This window comes from Pinus tabuliformis, chromosome Q (genome assembly GCF_031772625.1).
Source record: "Pinus tabuliformis cultivar Carrire ecotype Pingquan chromosome Q, CPIR1, whole genome shotgun sequence".
Classification (NCBI taxonomy): Eukaryota; Viridiplantae; Streptophyta; class Pinopsida; order Pinales; family Pinaceae; genus Pinus; species Pinus tabuliformis.
Window position 1 is genome coordinate 263449187 of NC_142296.1, and position 19032 is coordinate 263468218.

The window sequence follows — 19032 nt, forward strand, 5'->3', positions numbered from 1 at the left end:
ACTCGTTAAAAAGGATAAAATGGAGGTCTACTTTCAACTCTTTTTCTGACCGTTTAAAGAGGAAAAGATTGCCGAGTTACTCCTCTTGACTCGTTAAACGTTAATAAGGGGTGGTCGTTTTAAGTTCTTTTTGTCGACCGTTAAAACATAAAAAGATTACCGGGTTTTGTCGTTTCAAACTCGTTAATGGTCACGAAACGACGTGATTTTGACCGCTTTTTTACTTTTTCAGGTCGAAATCACTATTTATGAAAAGTACTCCTCGATCGTAATGGTCGGGCGGTTCTTTCGAGCATTGTTTTATACTTTTTCGGGCTCGAGAGACACAACTTTACGAAAAAGGACACCCCTGGAGTTTCCTTTTCTGCTGTCTTTTCAAACTCTCTAAACATGAAAAGACGCCGAGTTCTTCCTTTGTCAGACTCGTTAAAACCTGATGACATCGGATTTTGTCGAAATGACACACCACAAGCATATGCTATCCCCATCAAGCTTGTTAAAAATAATCGGGGTACTCACCAGAAATGGTGGGGAAAAAGAAAATTTTGGAACCATAATTATTGTCGTGTCGGCAGTATGTCGCTCTTGAACATGGCACTTGTCTGCTTTCGTGTCTGGGTGGGGATATCTCATCTCATTTTTCATTGGCCTCCATGGATTTGGGTAATCCTATTTGACCTCTCATCTGCTCATTTCCTCATCATCATGACCTCTGATCCATTGATGTCAAATACTGCCAATTCCACGTCGTGTCGTCGATATGTTCAAGAGAAGTTGACCTCTGAAAAGAAACAACCTCCATCTGGTAGTTCACATGATCTTGATTCACAACATTATCTCTCTGTCTCGTGTCGATGATGTGGGAAACATTATGGCCTACCTTCGATCAAGGTCACTTGCTGTCGACTTCAGCTCATTATCCAGGAAGCTGATCTAGAGACTCCCTTCCGGTGCCTTGGAGCTTACATGCCTCAATGGCAGGTTCTTCATGTTCGACGTGAGGTTTTCATCATTGGCCTCCGATCGAATGATTCTACGGGTGTTCGACGCCAGCTCATTAATTTGCACGCCGTAGATTGTACCTATAGTACCTTGAGGGCCATTGTCATTATTGGTGGTACCTCTCGCATCTGCTAACAGTTTCCACTATTGACTGGTAATCAGACGATGTTCATGCATGTTCGACTTCAGCTCAAATATTCGCATGCTTGAACTTGTACTCTTGTTCAGGTCGAGATGGAGCGCAAGACCCTGGATTGTGTCTGTTGTAATCCAGGCGTGATTCTTGATACATGACTCATTCACTGGATGGCTGCGACCATGCCTGAGTCTATTCATTGATCCTAACCAGATGGCTGCGTCCATACTATGGATCTAGATTATTTATGTACTCTCTTATGGATGGCTGCGACCATACCACGTACATCATGTAATTGAACTATCATTCGTATCTCTCAATGCAGATCCTCGGCAGCAGTTATATATGTTCTTGTAAAGCATTTCACCCCTCTCTCCCTCTCGGGCCTCATGCTTTAGGGGGCATCTGTTACACAGTAATTTGTCACCATTGGTCACCGTCCCTATCGCCCCGTTCCCGTACATTGGAGGATGCATTTCGGGACCTGTGAGCAGTGACATAACCCAAAAACACTTGCATTATGTTCCCCTGAGTATGTACTTCATGTTCCCTGAAGACACCTTCTGCAAATTATCCCTGAAAAGTGCTCTTTTTCCATTGGCGCAGGTCCACAGTGTCCTACCTGCGCCAATCACTGAGATCCTCAAAAGGGGGTGCGACCATTGGCGCTCTGTCACAGAACAACACCCGCGCCAACCCAGTTTGGTAATGATTTTTGACAAACGCGCGCCCATATGTTTTTTCCCTTCAGATCACGAAGTCTTTTGAGGGTAAAATCCATCGGATAGAGGTCGAGAGTCATCATCTATCCTTGACATCTATCCTTTCAGAGATAATGCCAATCCATAATGGGTGTCCTGGTTCATTGAATCTTCCTCCCTTCTCCATCTATAAATGTTTGTCCTCATGCATTAGACAAGCTAGTTTTTGAGTAATGCTAGTTGTGATTATGCTTGTCGTTGTTATAGACATTTTTGTGCCTTGCATCATTGAGCATGAAATGTCCATAAACTAAGGGATCCAAAGTCCCTAAACATGTTGTTCCTACCCCTAGAGGAACAAGGCCAAGTAACCACAGCAATTCACAAAAGTTCTCCACCTAAAAACACTCAAAACAAGGCAATTCTGGATCATGTCAACTGCTCCACTGAGCATCTGCGCTCAATGTCAACTTCTCCACTGTCTACCTGTGTTGAATGTCAATTGAAAAGAAGGCTACCTGTGCTGAGCGAGTTTGGACAAGTGGCAGAGTCATTCCTCAAGCTGTCAATGCCCAGGAAGCTTCCAAAATGACACTTGGATCAGGGAATTCGACTGGTGATGAGTAAGAGGTTCCAAATCTCCAAGTGGAAGCAAGAACCTCCAAGTGGACTCAAGAACTGAAGTGGGAGAGGACACTAGTCAGTCTCAAACCAGTCTTAAGCTGACTCATCCTCTCTCCAATATCCCTATATATAGATCTCTCTCCATGAGGTCAAGGGAGGCTGGAATTTGGTATTTGCAAACAATTGCTGTTGGTTTGTGGCTAGAAACATTGGGTGTGTTATGCTTTGAAAGGAGCTGAAGAAGGAATTCCATTCTGCTGGGAAGGAGATGCTGGGTTGGAGCCCTATGGGTTGTATCTCTTCTTGAATCCTGTTACTTTCAATAAAGCTATCTTGATTCTTTCCTATATGCTGGTGTATTTTGTATGATTGCATTAGTATATTTGATTTACTTCTAATCCTGAATCATTTATGAATATGTATATTTGCCTTTGTATTGTGTTCTTCTCTTGTCGCAAGTAGCTGTTCTCTTGTCACAGGTAGCTGTTCTCTTGTGATCTCGTGGGATTCAAGTAGCTGTTCTCTTGATCAAGCGAGGAGGCAAGTAGTTGTGGATACACAAAGAGAAGAGGATCTAGTTCGAGGGACAACCGCAAGACAACGGTAAGTCTTCCGATCTCCTCTCTTTCATATTTCATAAAGGAAGAAGTCATGATAGCTGTATTCGTTTGTTGCTAAGGCGCTGTCACACCTTAGGTGGATAGGATCGTCCTAAATAGGCATTTTTCCCCACAACAAATTGCCGACTCCACTGGGGAAGAGCTTGTTTATTCATTTCATTTTTATTTCCGTCATTTGTTTACTTCATAGACTTGACAGCTACTACTTAACTGCATCTTTCCCGGATGCAAAGTAAAAGTTGCTGCTTTGATCCAGTGTGTTGGACTTGTCTATGATCTAAACTAGATCCACAAATGATTTGATTGATCCTTGTGATAGTCTTTAGTACCCTATCAAAGCATCCCTCTGTTTATACCTTGCTTATGTTTCTGATTTGGCCTGAAACAGTTGATTTTTGAGCATTTTGTGACCCAGAAACCGAGGGAAACGAGAGTTTCTCTCTTCAGCGCAGGCACTGTGAAGGCAGTCTGCATTTCAACGCAGGTCCTGAAGGGGCTACCTGCGCTGAATGTCAAACTGACAGTGTTGGACCTGTGCTGAACCAGTGTGGCCTTGTGTAGCTGGGGTTCTTTGTCCTTTTTGCCCTGTTTTGATCTCTGTTTTCTCAGCCTTTAACCAAGTAGGTACTAGTCTGATAACCCTTTTCTTTGCTTGAATTCCGCCCCAATTTTTGTACAAAAATATTGTGAATGTTTTTATGTGTTTGTGGCGTCATTTACAGTCTTCCTTTGCATAAGTAAAGTAGTCTTTCTGTAGCCTTTGATTCAGATCTGATAGAGAGTGATCTTAGAAGAGAGTTCATTGGCTGGTTGTTCAGATTGATTATAGTTTTACTTTTGCTTATTGGTTTGAATTTGTCTCTTTCAAAGTATCAAAACAAGTCTTTATTTCGAAAATCGCAAAGTGATTGTAATCTCTTCTACCCTTGTTGATTTCGAAGAAAGTGAACTTGTTTATTTTTTATCATTGCAAAAGCAAATTCAAAGTTGTGCAAAAAGCTTTCTTTGTAGGCATTTATACTAAGAAAGTGAAAACAAACACCTGCATTGTGCATTTTGCATTTGATAGTTTGCATGTTGGATTTAGGGAAAGTGCATTAGAGTGTGCCGATTACTCTTTGAGAAAAGATAGTCGCTCTCTTTTCCCTTAGTAGCTAGGATTTTCAAAGTTGAAAGATAATAAAGCTTGCTTATCATCTTAGACTGCATTTAGGAATTTGTATCATACATCTCGTGGTGAACCTTGAAAGGCAAACTTTAAAAAGATCAACCTAAAATAAACTGAATGAATCTAACAACGCTTTGTAACATAACGCACAACATAGAGTTCTAGGCTAGAGACGTGTTCTGGCATCGTTAAACATAGTGACTGTCGATCTTGAAGAAGGTGGGTGATTCCTCCTGAGAGTTGGTGGCGCTAATACGGATTGTGCTCCCACGTACCGTCGCGTATATATTGGGAGACCCCTATAGGCATATATCTTTTATCCTTAGGAAGCCGTGTCGACCGCCCTACTGATCGCAATGCAGTGAACACGGCATTCACGAAGATCGACCACCCGTACCGTAAAAAGTATTCTGTGGTTTTGCGAAAAGTTTGGCACACCCTCTGCCTAGATCTCCAGAGCAGTTTCTTTTGGCCTTTTTCAGACTCTATAACAGAAAAAGTCCATCCGAGCATTTGTCACTTCGGGCTCGTTAAAACATCGAAGGAGACTAGAGTCATCTTTAGCTTTTTCTCGACTCTTTAAAACTGAAAAAGCAAGTTGTGTCTAAAAGCGTCGTCAATAATTTATTTTAAACGGAACAATCACCCTTTAATTCCTGCGTTGATCTTTAGGTTGAAAAGATGGAGCACACCAACCAAGGAGTTCCCTTGGGTGGAAATCCTAGTCCCTTCTCCTCTTGGGGAGATGTTGGTGCGCCCCACATGGCCACATTGTCGCTTCCAGGACTGACAATTGGCCTACCAGTTTGGCTCTTTTCGACCAATGTCGTTCAGAATACCACCACTCCTGAACAGTCGAGTCAACAGTTAGATCAGACAAGAGTTGCCTCCCATCCTTCCACTTCATCTTCCTCCCCTCCTTCCTCTTCGCTTGACGGAACTGGTCGATCGAAAAATCGGGTTCCTAAGGAGAAGAAGGAGAAGAAGAAGAAAGAAAAGAAGAAGAAGGAGCCTAAGGCGACTGGGGGCAAACAAGTGTCATCTAACAAAAATCTACACACCGCACTCGTAAGGCCTAAATCGCCATGAGTCATATGCAGGGGAGACCACTTCCATAGAGATTGTCCCTGTATCCCACGGATACTAAGAGACTGGTCCCCCCGTTTGCACAATTCGGGAGCATCGACCTCTGATAGCCATGTCGACTGCTCACCGTCAACTAGTGGGAGTGAAGCTCCAGGACAGAATGGAAAAGTTAAATTTCCCTGCAAACTGTGTGAAGGCGATCACGCCATCCACCATTGTCCCTTCTTAGATGAGGCAAAAAGAGTCCTGGAAGATCGCCCGATTTTACGAGCGAATCTTCCTCCTGGATATCAAAGACTCCTGCCAAGTCCCTCACTAGTTGAGAATCCGGCTGATCCACTTAGATGGTCAGCCGAAGCACCTGTCATTGAAGAAGAACCGTCTGGATCCATGCCTGACAAAAGTCAAAAGGTTGATACGACAGTTGACCCGGTTTTGCCTTCAGAGGCTCCATCTTTGAATGACACCATCACAGAGGAGAATACAGACGACACCGTCCAAGTTCTCTTCATCAGCACTGACTCTGATGATCAAGGGGGCAATGCCACCATTCCTTTGTCGCAGGAAGGAAGTTCATCAGAGCGCTATCCGGCCGTGTATTCGGTCCCACCACCAAGCAACCTGGTTGTGTCCTTTGATTGGAACCAACTAGGCAGACCCCGGTTGCCAGCCAGTGTACCATTCAGAATTATTTGTCAAATATACAGAATGGTAATGGCTGGCACTATCATTGATGAGGGTGCATCTGTGAGTATCCTTTCCTCTATTTCTTGGAAAGCGCTTGGTTCGCCAGCGCTTTTACCTGAGATGAGAAATCTATCAGGTTTTGATAAAGGAACCAGTCGACCTTTAGGGATCCTCCCAAATGTGCCTATAACATTGAAAGGGAAGACCGTTCAAATGAACGTGATGGTCGTTCAAGGACCCTTGGATTATAACCTACTCCTTGGACGAGACTATATATATTGCATGGGAGTTGTAGTCTCCTCACTCTTTAGAGTAAGGTGTTTTCCGCATGAAGGAAGAATGGTCAAGCTCGAGGACCAACTTTCGTTTCCCGGATCACGCATCGCAAATAGTCATGTACCATCCCTAAATGGTCTATTCATGCAAGAAGTGTCTCAACCCACGGTCCGTCCTCCTGATGAGCGCGAGTAATCCAGGAGGATATGATCGGAACCCAGGGGGCATGCATCCTGGCCTGCTTCGGCAGGGAAACTTTGGGTATAGGGTAGGTTTCCGAGGGAGAATATGACTAGTCTGTACCCCGTCCGTGGATGGAAGAGGGGTTGTTCTAGAATAAGATTCTTTTGTCAAAGTTACGTGTTTGACAAAGGTCATTCACCCTTGTCTATTTCGGTAGACATTGCCGAGGAAGTGTCTTGTTTGAAATAGTAACGAGACAATCTTTGGGTAACCTGAAAGAGGTAAGCCTCTCTCGATTAAAACAAATGTTTTGGCGGAGGGTAAGTAGAGGTAACCTTGAAACTCTGTTTTATACCTGGGGGCATGCAAACTTTTGGAGTGCAAGCAAGGGGCGACTATTTATTTTTTAAATTTTTAGGTCCTCCCTTTAAACCTGTAGGTCTAACCCTTTAAACTCGTAGGATTAGCCGTTTCCGAACTTGCATAAAGAAAGGAGAGTGAGCATAGCTTTGGTAAGGCGCAAGCTCTATAAAAAATGGGATCTTTCATGAGACACTCTTATCTTATGACTGGGTAATCGAGCAGTTTTAGCATAAAGTTCATGCTCGTTAAAAAATAAACGCAAGATCCGAGCAGTTTTAACGCAGTCTTCATGCTCGTTAAAAAATAAATATAAGCAGTGAGCAATGTTTCCTCCAGAGTTTAAGCTCATTTTTATCTAAAAAATGAACCTACCCCGGTAAATAACCGCTGTGATCGTAAATTTATCAGCCATAAAAGCCTTGGTCGTGTTTGCACCTGCCACCTCCACTTTCATTTGGCCGATCGTTCACCTCCATATGATTGTTTACCCATTTTGAGGAACAGCTGCGAAGAGTGATTTCACCTAGCCATCCTTGTGACACTGCCGTGATTGGAAAATTCCAACCTGTACCGCGAATCAGTTGCTATCCCTGTTTATCACTCGTTCCTCAAAAGACGAGTCTTCTTTAAGCTCTTTTCAATTGACTTGTAAAATATGAAAAGATAGTCGAGTTTTGGCCTTCCAGCTCGTTAAAGTGACCGGAAGAGCTATCCCTACTCTAGATTTTACTTTTTGGACCTGAGGGATTATTGCACAAAAAGATCGAGCGCGTGTTTTGTTCGGCTCGTTAAAGATATCGAAAACTCATCCCTTATGTATTGTTTTATACTTTTTCGAACTTAAGGGATTAGATGACGAAAAAGGAATTTTGGAGTTAACTTTATGTACCTTTTCAGACTCTCTAAAAATGAAAAGGACCGAGTTATCCTTGTCCTTAGACTCGTTAAAATTATTAAATAGCGACAAACTTGTCTTTAGACGAGAACGAGTTTCACTATCGCTAAGCTCGTTAAAACATAGCGATGGGCTTGCCCGAAGGGCAGGTTATAGAACAAGCATATGTTATCCTCCTCAAGCTTGACAAAAATAAAGAGGTACTGGTCAGCAATGACTGGGGAAAAATTGGGAAAAATCAAGAAAACTTTTATGGTAGCAGGTCGCTCTTGAACATGACACTTTTCCTCCGTACCACAATCGGGTTGGGTTGTTTCATTCACCGGTCACATCACCATGGTCTTGCCATACCATCCATATTTGGGGTAATGCTACCAATCCATCGCATCAGTGTCGCCATATGTTCAAGAGAAGTCATTCAGAAAGAGTCAACCGGGTCCCATCCACTGCCATACATTATCCTTCATCCATTCATTACCGCCACCCTGAATCATATGTCACAGATTGTTTTCACCTTTATTAAAATCATTAGCTCCGTTCCGTGTCACTGATGTGGGATTCATTAATGCCCTCCTTTGACGGATCGCTCCTTGTCGACATCAGCTCATTATCCAAGGAGTTGATCTAGGAACAACCCCTTCAGTACTTTGAAGCTTGCATGCCTCAATGGCAAGTTTCTCACTTCCGGCGACAGGTATACATCAATGACCTTCGACCAGAAGATTTTGCGTGGTGTTCGACACCAAGTCCTTTATTCACACCACGTGAATTGTACTGCAGTACCTTGAGGGTCATTATCATTATCGGTGATTCCTCTCGCGCTTGTTAACGGTTTACATCACTGACCGGCAATCAAGCGATGTCCTTCCATGTTCGACTTCAGCGCAATTCTCACATGGATCGACTTGTACTTAGAGTGAAGATCGAACGCGTTTGAAGACCCCGGATCTAGTTTCATCCATCCGGGCTGCGATATATATTCAGGAAAAAATAAAGACATTTGAAATGTACATCATTACAGCAGATGATCATCCTACTCAAAGGATGATAATTTTCACCAAAATTATCAGTCTACCATCAGACGATCGTCTGTTCTATGTACAAAAATGAATTTATAAAGCTGAGCATGGGAATGCCCGCCTCAGCTAGATCATGAAAGCAGTATGAATCATAATGTATTGTATTGTATTTTATTACAGGTCTCCTCCCAGCAGATGGATGAACTTCGGACCCTCCTGGATAAAGCATTTCACCCGATAAACGGCCTCATACTTTAGGGGGCAACTGTTATAGACATTTTTGTGCCTTGCATCATTGAGCATGAAATGTCCATAAACTAAGGGATCCAAAGTCCCTAAACATGTTGTTCCTACCCCTAGAGGAACAAGGCCAAGTAACCACAGCAATTCACAAAAGTTCTCCACCTGAAAACACTCAAAACAAGGCAATTCTGGATCATGTCAACTGCTCCACTGAGCATCTGCGCTGAATGTCAACTGCTCCATTGTCTACCTGCGTTGAATGTCAACTGCAAAGAAGGCTACCTGCGCTGAGCGAGTTTGGACAAGTGGCAGAGTCATTCCTCAAGGTGTCAATGCCCAGGAAGCTTCTAAAATGACACTTGGATCAGGGAATTCGACTGGTGATGAGTAAGAGGTTCCAAATCTCCAAGTGGAAGCAAGAACCTCCAAGTGGACTCAAGAACTGAAGTGGGAGAGGACACTAGTCAGTCTCAGACCAGTCTCAAGCTGACTCATCCTCTCTCCAATATCCCTATATATAGATCTCTCTCCATGAGGTCAAGGGAGGCTGGAATTTGGTATTTGCAAAGAATTGCTGTTGGTTTGTGGCTAGAAACATTGGGTGTGTTATGCTTTGAAAGGAGCTGAAGAAGGAATTCCATTCTGCTGGGAAGGAGATGCTGGGTTGGAACCCTATGGGTTGTATCTCTTCCTGAATCCTGTTACTTTCAATAAAGCTATCTTGATTCTTTCCTATATGCTGGTGTATTTTGTATGATTGCATTAGTATATTTGATTTACTTCTAATCCTGAATCATTTATGAATATGTATATTTGCCTTTGTATTGTGTTCTTCTCTTGTCGCAAGTAGCTGTTCTCTTGTCACAGGTAGCTGTTCTCTTGTGATCTCATGGGATTCAAGTAGCTGTTCTCTTGATCAAGCGAGGAGGCAAGTAGCTGTGGATACACAAAGAGAAGAGGATCTAGTTCGAGGGACAAACGCAAGACAACGGTAAGTCTGCCGATCTCCTCTCTTTCATATTTCATAAAGGAAGAAGTCATGATAGCTGTATTTGTTTGTTGCTAAGGCGCTGTCACACCTTAGGTGGATAGGATCGTCCTAAATAGGCATTTTTCCCCACAACAGTCGTGAGTGATAGTGAAGCATAGAGAGGTTATGCTGCCGGAGAGGAGGTGTATTGCAAGACACACATAGCTGCTCGCCCAGCCAGAGGAGAGGTTCAACGTCAGAACCTTGGTTGTAACTTTTCCCGTCTATTATTCATTAATGAACGACTGCTGTTATGGTTCCAATCTCATTGTCTACTATAATGATGTTTGATTTATTTCCTTTCTGACTGAAATATAGTTGTACTTTGGTGGATTTTATGCTTGTATATGTTTCTTCCTTTGCATGTGCAGGTGTCCGTTCGCGAGGATCGCAAGGATTGTGACCTGCTGGAGCAAGGGAGCGGGAATCTCAACTCTGCTTCGACATTAGCGTTGGACTCCAGGTTGGTCTTCTTAATTCACCTTTGATGTACAACTAGGAACTTGCGTAGCAGCGTGAATTGATTGTGGCTAGTTTTGTTTTAGGCTAGTGGGATCACCTCTGTCCGCAGAGGGGATTTACCTATCCAACAATATGGGAACAGATCTACCACATTGAAAATAGGTGATATGCCTATGTCAGGTGGCAGCTGAATCTCGTAAGCGTTGGCTGAAAATTTACGTAAGATCTTGCATGGACCAATTTTCTTATATTTTAGCTTATTATACGTGCCCTTAGGAAACCGTTCCCGGTGCAGGTGCGCAAGGACCTCATCTCCAACATTAAAATGCACCTCTCTTCGCTTTGAATCTGCTTGCTGCTTGTATTTCTGTACGCTGTCCTGCAACCTTACTTTGACTTTTTCATGAAGTTCGCTCATTGCTTCAGCAAAGTCTTCCCCATCCGCGCTTCTCCATTCCAACTTTCCCAAATCTCGCAGTTCATGTATTCCCCGAGGATGCATGCCATACAAAATCTGAAATGGGCTGTGTCCGGTGCTACGATTGGGCGAATCGTTATAAGCGAATTCTGCCTGGGCGAGAGCTCGATCCCATAATCGTGAATTTTCTCCAGTTAAACTTCGTAATAAATTCCCCAAGCTCCTGTTCACCACTTCCGTTTGTCCATCAGTCTGCGGATGATACGCAGAGCTGAAATTCAGTTGCGTGCCCAACTTTTTCCACAGGGTGCGCCAAAAATGTCCTGTGAATTTTACATCCCTGTCTGAAATGATAGATCTCGGTAGGCCATGTAGTCTAACAACTTCCGTGAAAAATAGGTGTGCCACATACGTGGCATCACTAGTTTTCCGGCAAGGAATAAAATGAGCCATTTTCGAAAATCTGTCTACCACCACCATTACTGAATCATATCCCCGCTGTGTTCTAGGCAGTCCTAGGACAAAGTCAATGCTGACTGAGTCCCATGGCCTGCTTGGAACAGGTAGTGGTGTGTAAAGTCCAGTATTTTGACTGTGTCCTTTCGACAGTTGGCAGACTTTACACCTGTTTACATATCTCTGTACATCCCTGCTCATTTTAGGCCAATAATAAAAATGTCCGAGTTGCTCCAAAGTTTTGTTGATGCCAAAATGTCCCGCTAATCCACCACTATGCTTCTCCCGTACAATATTCTCCCTCATTGAACAGTCCGGGATACATAACTGCCCACCTCTGAACAATAATCCTTCCTGTAAATTATAGTCCAACCATGGGCTTGCATTCCTTAATACGGGATTTTGGCAGGCTTCAAAAGCTTCCTTGAAATCTGTGTCAGTTTGGTACAAATCTTTCAAATGTTCGAATCCCAGCACCTGTATGCTACTCTCTTGTAAGAGCAAGGCTCTTCTGCTCAAGGCATCCGCCACTTTGTTGGCTTGCCCACTTATGTGTTTTAACACGAAAGTGAAACTCTGCAAGTATTCTACCCATTTGGCGTGCTTATGGTTTAACTTGTGCTGCTGCATTACATATTGTAATGCCGAATTATCAGAAAATAAGACGAACTCATTGCCCAGTAGGTAGTGCCTCCAATGTTTTAAAGCTTGGACCACTGCATAAAATTCCTTGTCATACGAGGAATATTTCTGCCGGCTCTCGTTTAGTTTTTCACTAAAAAATGCCACTGGTCTGTCTTCCTGACTGAGCACAGTGCCAATAGCTATTCCACTTGCGTCATACCGAACTTGAAAAAGTTTATTGAAATCGGACAGCCTCAAGATTGGCCTCTCCATGATCTTCCGCTTCAAAAGCTGAAAACTGTCTTCTACCATCTTGGTCAAGCAAAAAGGCTGACTGGCCTTTTTGATGGTCTCTAACATTGGTGCGTAGATTTCACTGAAATTTCTAATAAATTTTCGATAAAAACTTGCCAGTCCGTGGAAACTACGTACCTCAAATAAGCTCTTCGGTGATGGCCAATTTATAATTGCTGCAATCTTCTCGGGGTCCATTTTCAATCCATTTTCTGTAACTACAAACCCCAGATAGACCAGCTCCTTCTGCAGGAAAGTGCATTTCTTTAAGTTTATCAGCAGTTTGTTCTGCTGTAACTTCTCTAACACCCTTCGAACATGTTGAAGATGCTCTCTTTTCGTTCTGCTGAAAATTAAGATATCATCAAGATAAACTATCACGAACTTGCCAATAAATTCCTTTAACATCTCATTCATCAATCTCATAAAGGTACTAGGAGCGTTGCTCAATCCAAATGGCATGACCAGCCATTCATACAACCCTTCATTAGTCTTGAAAGTTGTTTTCCACTCATCTCCTTCCCTAATCCTGATCTGATGATAACCACTCTTCAGATCAATCTTTGTAAAATAAGCTGCTCCGCTAAGACAATCCATCATGTCGTCCATCCTGGGTAAGGGAAATCTATATCGAATAGTGATTTTATTAATAGCCTGTGAATCTGTACACATTCGCCATTCTCCACCCTTCTTAGGTGCAAGTATTGTTGGTACTGCACAAGGGCTCAAACTTTCTCTGATCAGTCCCTTATCCAGCAACTCCTGCACTTGTTTACGAATTTCTTCATTGTCTTTCGGACTCATCCTATACGCTGCCTTGTTTGGCAAGCTTGCTCCAGGTATAAAATCAATATGATGGCTAATACTCCTCTTGGGAGGCAACTTATCTGGTAGATCGTCAACTACAATGTCTTGAAATTCTTTTAACAGCTCCTGAATTTCTACAGGCAGTTCTGATTTTTCTGTGTTTAGCAACATCGGTTTTGTCCTCCTTACAATCGCATAATTGACCTCATTTTCCTCAATCTGCTTCACAAACTGTTTTCCTCCAATTAACAGTGCCTTTGTTCCACTTGATTCTGCTGCATCCTCCTCTTTGATGGGTACAAGCGTATGTTTGACCCCATCTTTCACAAATTTATAACAATTCGTCCGTCCATCGTGCGTCACCTTCCGATCATACTGCCACGGTCTCCCTAGCAGTATATGGCACACGTCCATTGGCATAATATCGCAGACCACCGTGTCTTGATATTTGCCAATGTGAAATTCAACCTCGCACTGTTCATCAACTAGTAGCTGGTGGCCTTTCTGTAGCCACGACACCTTGTAAGGTGTGGGGTGTTTAAGCCGCTTCAGTCCCAGCTTTTCCACCATTTCGGTGGCAACCAAATTGTCTGTACTCCCGCTGTCTATAATCAATTTACAACACTTCCCATGTGATTTGCAAACTGTTCGAAACAGCGCCTTTCGCTGGGTCTGTTCAGCCATCTCCTTGGCTGGCTTCAACAGAACTTTGTTCAAAATTAAAGCTTCCCCTATTTCTGCCATGTTTTCTATCTCCCGGGGTTGTGCTTCAGCTTCCTCAGGCTGCGCAACAAATGCTCCCCTCTGGCTAGCGTGCTCAGCGTCTGGGCATTCGAAGGATCTGTGCCCCCACTTATGGCACTTGTAGCACTAGACATTATTCCCTCTTTCGCGACCATTTGCTCTTCCTCGCTGATATGGCTGACCTCCTCTAGTGCTATCTCCCTTCTCTGTTGTCCCTGAAGCCCTGGAACTGCTGCCTTCTTCGTTGTTAGTGGCAGTTCTCCCTCTGCCGTAGGACTGTCCTCGTCCTCTGCCATTTCCTCTCCCTCTCCTGTTGTTCTGTTTCCTGTTAATTTTCTCTTCAGCCTTTACAGCACTCTGAAAGGCTTCTTCAATATTTCGGGGAGAGAGAATACTGATCTCGTCCAATATTTCCAACCTCAAGCCATTTACGTACCTCGCTGTTTTTTCTGGAGTATCATCCGTATAACCAGCACGTAAATTTACTCGATAAAATTCCTCGGTGTACTCCTTTACAGTCATACCTTTCTGCCTTAAATTCTGTACTCGTCGATAAAGTTCAACCTGGTAGTCTTTAGGCAAAAACCTGCCCTTCAATTTTGCCACCATCCTTGGCCACTTTCTTATCGGCAACTTGTTCATCCGTCTTCTGTCCGCTTGGACACTATCCCACCATAGGGCAGCGTGTCCTTTTAACTTAGTCGCAGCAAATCTAACTCTTTTGTCCTCACTGATCTCCTCATTTTCAAAATACTTGTCTAACTCACTCACCCAATCCAGCAAAACATCGGCGGACAGACTGCCATCATAGTTAGGGATCTCAGGTTTGGGTTTGCTGCTGGCTAACAGTACTGATCTCAACAGTCTTAACTCCGGGGCTTCTTCCTCTGACCCGTCTGTAACAGTTGTTGCCTCGTCTTCACTATCATCCCCAAGTTCCGGGTCCCTTCACCTACCTGCCTCTACTGCTTCCAAGCGAGCAGTAAGGATTCTCAACTGTTCTCTCAAGCCCTCGTCTGCTACTCTGCGTGCACCTCTTCCTCGTCCTCGTCTTTGTACTTCCATCTTCCCCTGTTTCCTTAAAATGCTGCTCTGATGCCACTTGATGGGGCTAGACCACGTGGTCCCGCTCCGATGTGCTGAGGTGTTATGCGACCGTAATGAATATAATAATGTTTTGGATTTTTTGATATTTATGTTGGTTGATTTGCAATCGGCGCCGTATTAATTTTGTTTTATGAGGGTCTGTACCTTAATGGCTTACCCGTTGAACACCTGTCCCTCCTTGGGATCCCACGAATCCGCCCAGGTTTGGGGTTTTTACTCCTTCGCGCTTATTTCATTCTCGTTCTTTCGCCTGGTCTTTTGCTCTGTGAGCTCTGCAGCTTCGATGGTTTGTTTGTTTTGGATGTGGATTCCTGCGACTTGTCTGCACGGTTTGCTGGTTGTGGCTCTTGGTTCCCCTTTCGAATTCGGTCGTTGGTTCCTGGCCTGGTATGCCTCTGCTCTTCCGGCGCTTTGTGAATACTTTGGTAAGTTCTGCATGGCACTATTCCTCGGCTTGCATGTCAATTACTATTGTGATTTGGGGTTTTGTTTTTCTTTCAAGGGTCCCCGTCTCTGTGTGTGCTATTTGTATCCTGCGAGTGGTTACAATTACTTTGTTAATAGCTTCCGCCTCTGTGTGTTGTTGCTTGCTTCTAGTGAGGGTTTAAGCTATACGACAGTTATGTAATGTTTGCTATTTATTCCAACACTGGTTCAACTTTTTTCACAGTCTTTGGCAATCCGATGGCGGCGTCCTCAGTTGGGGTCTCTGCAAACTCATTTGGTAAGTTTTTGTTTTATGCCGGAATTTTTGCAACCCTCCTTTACCTGTACCTGATGTCTTGGCTCCTTCGTGAGCAGGGGTCTTCTCGGGGTTGAATGGAGGCTATGGCTCACCGAACAGGTATGGTGCCGTTCCCTTTCGTTTTCTCGTTTCCTTCAATTTCTTCTTAACTCAGTTGATGCTGTTGCTTGGGTCTAACCACTCCTGTTCATTCTCTTGCAGGTGAGACCGTTTCGAGGGTTCCGGTGTTTGAGCTCTCGGCTGTTCGGGCAAACACGGGTAGTTTCTCTGTTGTTTGGTAGCTTGTTTATAGGGGTGTTTCGACTTTGTTGCTGAACTTGGTTTGCTGGCCTTAGGCTGCTCTTTGTCTGTACTTAACTCTTCTTTAGTCGTTGGGCACGACGTGGGTTGTGATTCTGGGTCATACGGGAAGTTGGTTTCTTGTTTGCTGTTGGAGTTAATGTCTTACGACTGTGGATTTAGTCCAGTCTTCTATTTCGGACAGTATGTAAACATATATGGAAATTTTGGCCGACTGTATTATGTATTCATATGAATTTAATGATGAATAGTTAAGACTTGCGTTGTATTTTCCACATACCTGTTACGAGGTCTTTCTTTTATTGTCTGGTTATATGGACTCGTGCTGTTACTTGTCGTCCAACTGGTTTATCTTCTCCTCTGGGTCCAGAACCTGTAGCAGTACATTCAACAGTATTTGTATAATAATTTACTAGTGAAATTACACAATCATTGAGGACACGATAGGAATATATGTGCACCGAATGTTTATATTAATCTCTCTGTTCTTTTTCCATACAAAGTCGAACCCCTGTAATGGTTTGTTTCACACCTTTTGTAACACTGTTTTCAAACAGTTTTGTAACTGCTGTTAGTTGTGTTGTTGGTTATATCAGTTGTTCTTTTTCCATACAAAGTCGAACCCCTGTAATGGTTTGTTTCACACCTTTTGTAACACTGTTTTCAAACAGTTTTGTAACTGCTGTTAGTTGTGTTGTTGGTTATATCAGTTATTTCATATACGGGACTTCTCCATAGCTAGTTAGCACATTCTGTTTTACATGCATTTACAACCGTAATATAGCTGTTTGGGAAACAAACTATTCTAACTAATTACTACTGCTCCTAATTAAAAGTCATTACATTATTCTTAGGCATTTTAGATGCTCCTGCATCATACTATTTCTGTTTTAGAATTGTTCATAATAATGGTTACAGATTAAATCCACGCCCTCTGAATTGTATATTTTGGATTAAATCCATATACGGAATGAAAAATTCATAGCCTGACACAGACAAATAAGTGCAGACAAACAATCTTGGCATGAAAGTGAAATTTCCATAAACAATAAAAGATTCTGCACTCCACTCATGACATTTCCATAAACAATAAAAGATTCTACACTCCACTACTCCTGTTACAAGTTTAAAAAGCAAAAATTGAAGACTTAGAGTCGTTCCATGTGCACTACTCCTGTTACAAGTTTTAAAAGCAAAAAATTGAAGACTTAGAGTCGTTCCGTGTGCACTACTGTTACAAGTTTAAAAAGCAAAAAATTGAATACTTAGAGTCGTTCCGTGTGCACTACTCCTGTTACAAGTTTAAAAAACAAAAAATTGAAGACTTAGAGTCGTTCCATCCACACGGAAGCGAGGTTGCCTAAACCTGCCCCGTCGCTTGCATTTATCACCCATAAAAGAATCCCACCAGGAAACTTGATTTAGCAAAAGCAGGAGGCGGCCGGGCAATACTTTGTTAAGGTTTCAGGGTTTCCGATAGATATCCGCGGTCAAAGCAAAAGCCATGGAGAGAGGGGAAGAGGAGCTCCAGTTACTCGACATTGAGGAAGAGGTCTTCAATACCCTTCTCTGCTCCTCCCGCCGTGACCTAGTGCGCACTCTCACTTTCACGCTGCTTCTCCCTCTGTCTTTTGCAACTCTGGTGCTATGCCTGATGCCCGGCCCTCTGGTGCTTTATAAATCCAATCAAGGGCCTCTAGGGCTCAACAAATTGAATCGAGTCTTTCAACGGGTTGAACCGGTCGACTTCCTCCCCGGCAATCGGACGCTGCAGATAATAACCTTGGTATCCACGGGCTTTCAACAGCTCGGGACGACGAACGTTGTGTTTGAATTTTGGCTGTTGTCGACTGCGGCGGTGATGTACACGGCAGCCTCCATTTACATAGCCAAAGGAGTTTCCTTTCCAAATACTGAGGCCGTCGTTCCAAGGTTTTGGAAGCACCTGGCAGTAACTCTCTTCTGGTTTTTTACAGTCGTCTTGGTCCATACCACGGTCTACATGTTGGCCTTCTTTCTGGTTATGTACAGCGTGGGATTCGATAAATATTTGCATTCAAGAGAGTTTCTTTTCAATTCAATTCCGATACTCACCTTCTTCTTCTGTGTGCTTGTGTATGTAAACCTGATTGGGTACCTGGTCCACGTTATATCTGCGTTACAGGAGCAATATTACAGCTCAACTGCCACGGAAAAAACGAAGCACGTCATCAAAGAAAAACGGACAGCTCTCTTGTCGCTCGTTATGTTTTACTTCATATTTAGCCAAGGCCCTGGACTTTTTTGGCATGGAATCGCCGAGCTGCAGAGGACCGTGCCTGCGGCATTCCTTGCTGGGTTGCTGTCTTTAGTTATCTTCGGGATGCTGGTAACGCAGACCGAGGTGTAGTTTGTCTGCAAATGATACTTCCCATTTGGAAGTTTATAAGGTGGGCGGCCATGGGCCTCCGATGTAGCTGTAGCCTGTGCATAAACAATAAAATTCAGACCACAGGGTTAAGGTATGCATGTGACGTATTCAATAGAAGGATGGGGATTCTTTGCCCTTGCCAGCTTTGAAAACACGCTGAACAAACGCCGAATAAATATAAGAAACAGCCATCATTATGTAGTCATGTATTGTTGATATATCCTAAGATACATAAAGTGTAATTCTAGACAAAATAGACATTTTTGTGCAAGTTTATACAGAAAGAAAATTTTCTTATCTCGTTAATGCAAGGTAACCTAGATTAAATTGGAGGCCATGTTTTTACTGTTCTAAACACAATTGCATTTTATGCCTTATGTACATGATAATTGCAAGTAATAATATTACATAATGATTGTCAGAATCTTAACACTATAGTGGTATATTTTATGGTTTATGAATATTTTTATTTTTTATTTTGTTAATGCAAAGTAACGGATTAAATTGGAGGTCATATTTTTACGGATCTAAAGACAATCGCATTTTAGGTCTTATTAGACCCTGCCTGGGACAATTAGCCATCGAAAGAGCGTTGAAGGGGTATTAATCTTTTGTTTGACAAAAATATTTAT

General features: G+C 43.0%; 1 protein-coding gene across 1 annotated transcript in view; it reads left to right on the plus strand.

Annotated features, from left to right (window-relative positions):
- LOC149219186 (uncharacterized) overlaps positions 1 to 18721 on the plus strand; it is a 33916-nt gene extending 15195 nt beyond the window's left edge. Inside the window, exons 4-7 of the mRNA XM_089386733.1 lie at positions 15224 to 15370; positions 15616 to 15669; positions 15892 to 15962; positions 17471 to 18721. Of these exons, the coding sequence (XP_089242859.1) occupies positions 15224 to 15370; positions 15616 to 15669; positions 15892 to 15962; positions 17471 to 18379 (1181 nt within the window). The 3' untranslated portion in view covers positions 18380 to 18721. The remainder of the gene's footprint in view (positions 1 to 15223; positions 15371 to 15615; positions 15670 to 15891; positions 15963 to 17470) is intronic.
- Positions 18722 to 19032: the final 311 nt, after the last annotated feature.